Source organism: Haliaeetus leucocephalus, unplaced genomic scaffold, assembly GCF_000737465.1.
Source record: "Haliaeetus leucocephalus isolate CR32 unplaced genomic scaffold, Haliaeetus_leucocephalus-4.0 Scaffold2, whole genome shotgun sequence".
Classification (NCBI taxonomy): Eukaryota; Metazoa; Chordata; class Aves; order Accipitriformes; family Accipitridae; genus Haliaeetus; species Haliaeetus leucocephalus.
In genome coordinates this window covers 16,659,220-16,663,393 of record NW_010972438.1, presented here as the reverse complement: position 1 = coordinate 16,663,393, position 4,174 = coordinate 16,659,220, and the positions used below count along the sequence as shown (strand labels likewise).

The window sequence follows — 4,174 nt, the reverse complement described above, 5'->3', positions numbered from 1 at the left end:
GCGTTTCCTCTTCCCGGCAGGTCACCAAGGGCGAGACGCTGACATAGGCCTGGGGCGGCCCCGGGCCCCCCCCACCCCGCCGGAGCACCGCCGCCCCGCACCCTGCTCGGGGCCTGCCGCCGCCACCGCCGCCGCCTCTGCTTGTGTTGCCAATAAACCGCTGTGCTCCTGCCCTGCCTGCTCTCTGCCTGCCTGCCTGCCTGCCTGGGGCCGGGCCAGGGGACGCCCGGCTCCCCGCCACCGTCTTGGATGTCCAGAGCCTGCCCTTCCGTCCGCCTGACCCGCAGGCTTCGGGCCGTGTTCCTCCCCGCACGTGGGGGCTCTGATGGGAGGGGGTGCGCTCCAGGGGCTGCAGGCCTGGCTGCTGTCAGCTCCGGGAGGCGCCTGACCGCCCTTTGAGGTGCTTTGTGCTCCTGCTGGGGTCACAGCGGAAAATCTGGTGATCCCGACGGTTTGGAAGGTGTCGCAGCCTGCTCATGTGCACACTGTCGAGGCTAGGTGGGGACAGCAGGCTCACCTGGCGTGGTGCACATGCCACAAGAGAGTGCTCTTTGCTGGCACCTGGGAAGAGGTGCTTATCCTCCTCTCTAGGGAGGCAGGTGGCAAGGAGAAGGAAATCTCTCTTCCCTTCCCACCGCTCCTCTATTTATCTCAGTTTTTCAGTGGGCATCTACAGCTGCAAACTCACTGCTCATATTTAGTGTTTGTTGGGGAGTCCATGGAGTCGGTGTCAGTAAAGGTCGTCTTGCTTCCCAGCCAACTTTAAATGTCTCAGTATATTATTCTCCAACTGGAAGCTGTCTTTTTCATGATGGCAGTGTGATGTCTGCAGTGTTTACTGGACACCTGGGTAACTTAATGTTCTTTATATTTTTGAGGCTGGCAGGTCTGACATCAGCTGGTTGCTCCTCAGCATGGGCTCTCCATAGGAAGCTCTGTGTTTTCCATTGTTCCAATAAATACTCCTCCAGCCTTTCCCTCAGCTCACCTAGCCAGTTATTCTTTACTGTCAGGTTGGGCTGCACATCTGGGAGGCTTGGCCGCTTCTCTTGCATAGCCCCAGTGGAAATAAGTGCTTTTTACCAACCCTGCAGAGCTTACAGTGGAGTGGAGCAGGCACAGATCATTGCTTGGGGGTGACGTCAAATGATGAGAGATGGTGCTGTCCTACAAGATTGTGAGATGGAGGGAAAGCACCTCTCTTTCCTCAGGCAGTTGCTTTGTGGCCCAAGTACATCAAAAATATGCCTGTGACCCATTCCCTGGTTATTCTGCGTGTGCTGAAGTGGAGATCTCTGTCCTTGGAGATAACTTGATACTTGTCTGGACAAGGCTGTGAACAGCTTGATCTGACTTTGAATGGGGGGGTGGGGTGAGTTAGAGACCACTAGAGGTCCCTGCCTAAATTATCCCAAGATTCTTCACCCAAAGACTGAATGGGAGACAGAGGATACTACAGACATCCTTGGGACTGGGGCTGTACCAGGCTGACCTGTTTGCTTGAGATCCATTGCTTGTTCTTGGTCCCAGCTAGTAGTGTGGTGTGTTTCTCTCGGATCCCTTCCTGGTTTCCTGACAGGCTGTTGTAACGGTTCTCCCTTTTTCCTCTGACCCTAGGGTTTCTCACGGGAGTAGGTGTTGCCACACAGTTGGTGTGGCCAAAGCAGTTTTGGTGTAGGGATCTGTCTTCTGGAAGGTACTGCTCCTCCCAGGACACATGCTCTCACAGGGCTTGAGCACTGTGGGATCAGCCTGTCTGGTTCGTCTCCCAGCAGGGATGCTGGGCAGCATACTGCGGTATGGAGTTGGCATACCAACTTCCAAAGGAGTTCTGCCCTTTTTCTTTCCCTTTCAGGGAGTCTCAGTGGTTCCCTAGGGCTCTGCAAGACCAGGCTTTCTGGATTGGGTGCTGCTTATTCCAGGCCATCTCTGGGAAGCGGAGAAGCCTCCTGGTCCTTGGGCTGATACTGCTTCTTCCAGCAGCTGCTGTGTTGTGCAGCCTTGTAGTAGATGGAGCTTTGATACATTTGATTGTTTTAAAGACTGGGGAATTCTGCTTGCCTTTTTTTCTTGTACTCTGTCTTTTTCAGAATGTGATGCCTCAGGAACCCCCATTAAACTTTTCTGGAATGGATTTATGTATTCTAAATCACGAGATGGGTTTACGTGCCATGTTAGCAGTGCTGTTCTCCCCACTGCACATTTAACGTAGCAGGAGATGTGTTCTGTGTCCTCAAGCATGCTTTCCTCTTGTCCTGAGGGAGCTGGGTGCTCAGGCACCCTTGCAGCCCTGGTTATTGGTAGCTGAGACCTTTTGGTGGTCTGAGAACTTTCCCAGAGCCTGAGCTGGAGAGTAAGCTGTTTTGAAGCCTCTTACAAAGGTGCCAGAATAGAGCAGTTTCATTAGACCCTGAGCTACATCTGTAGCTTGAGAAAGGTTTGCACTCTTACATGGTGAACAGTGGGCTTTTAGTGCTTGCTGCCTGCTGGACAGGCAGCCAGACCTCATTGGAGTGATGAGAGCGATCCTGCAGTCCTCGTTGGAGATAACAGTTCCAATGTTTGGGAATGACTGGTAGTACTGAATTTTGATCTGGGTGGGCGATAAGGTGATACTGTGTTGGCATCACCATTTTTCTGGTGTCGGCAGAAGAGGGAGATAGAGCTTGAATTCAAGCTTTGCATACCCCATAAAGGCGGTAATGTCTGATCCAAAGCACGTATTTTAAGATGAATGGTTTGGACCAGACTTCTCAAATGATTCTAGCTTCTAGTAAATAACCTTTGGGCTCTCTAGGTACCTACTGCTAGCAGACCCTTGATTTTAGGACACAGCTTTAAGTTAAATGTACCTTCATCCCCTCTATGTTACAGGTGATTGAACCTGATAATAATTCAGTGACCTGAGGGGATCGCAAGAGAGGAATGTGTTAGGACACAGCTGAGTTGTTGAGGGAGAGCCACACTTTGTCCCTAATAGTTTTGCAAAGCTGGACTTTTCTTTAAAGGTTCCAGAAGATGGTATCTGCTTGCATCCTGGTGCCAAGGCACTGACAGCACTGGAAGTCACCTTGAGTAGTTGTCTCACAAAGAGAAGATTGACCTTGCCTGCCTGTGATTGCCAAGTGATCACACCAGGTCAGTGAGCTGGGAAAGTCACAGGGGTATGGAAGTTCTCCACATTCACTGAGATTTTTGTGCTAGCAGTATTGCTCTAAACTCCACAAAGCATGAGGGACCTGGGACTTGGTCCTAGTGCACATAAAAGCTTCAGGGTGGATACACCATCAGCTTATCTTTCCCCTCACCGTCCCTCTCTCCCCCTGCAGTCTGACACATCCTTGTATGTTTTCACTTTATATCACAGAAATGTGAAGCCAGTAGTTGACAACCCTCTTTCTGGGGAGGGGAGGATTCTTGTTGGGTACATCCTGGAGCAAAAGTTTGAGAATAATATCCTGGGGAAACAATGGATAGATCAAGTTTGGAGTACTGGTGACTTTAGAGTCAGACCTGTGGCAGGATTGTAGGTACAGCTTGAGCCGGGTTTGTCAGTGCAGCCAAGCTGTTGGCCCAGCCCCAGCCCTGCTGCATGGCTGTCCCTGTGTTGCCCCCTGTGTCAACAGGTAACCCCACATCTCGTGCCTCACTACCCCTGTAGGCTTTTCTGCTTCCTGGCCGTGCTGTCTCCCAGCAGGGATGTTGCTGAGGAAGCAGTGGGAGGTCAGGTGTCAGCTGGCCTCGTTGACAGGGTTACAAAAGGGGTTCTAGGACCAAACCCATTCCACAAAAAGGATTAAATATCAAAATCCTTGGTGCTGCTTGTGTGCTCAAAAGTGCTGAGGAAAGGGGCTGTATCAAGAGGGAGGATCAGCTGGAGCAGAGAACAGTCCCTTGGGCTCCCTGTGCTTCCTGGGGAGTGCGCTCTCCTCTGCCCGCAGCTCTGCCTGTGTTGGGGACGCACTATCTATCCTACTGATGGTGGCAAGGAAAGCACAAGGCCCTGGGCCTCAGCAGCCAGCCTGTACCCCACCCCCTGCAGAAAACTGCTATTTTAGCTAAATTGGAAGGACTGGCAGCTGTTGCCCCAGGGGCCAGACAACTCCCTTCCTCCTGCAGAGCTGCATCCCTCAGGTGATTTGTGAGCCTGTACACTTCTGACCCATGGTAAAGG

The 4,174-nt window shown here is 52.2% G+C and overlaps 1 protein-coding gene across 1 annotated transcript in view; it reads left to right on the top strand.

The window, feature by feature from the left end:
- LOC104835609 (Fanconi anemia group D2 protein) overlaps positions 1–47 on the top strand; it is a 53,397-nt gene extending 53,350 nt beyond the window's left edge. Inside the window, exon 43 of the mRNA XM_010573694.1 lies at positions 21–47. Coding sequence (XP_010571996.1) covers positions 21–47 — 27 coding nt within the window. The remainder of the gene's footprint in view (positions 1–20) is intronic.
- The last annotated feature ends 4,127 nt before the right edge of the window (positions 48–4,174 follow it).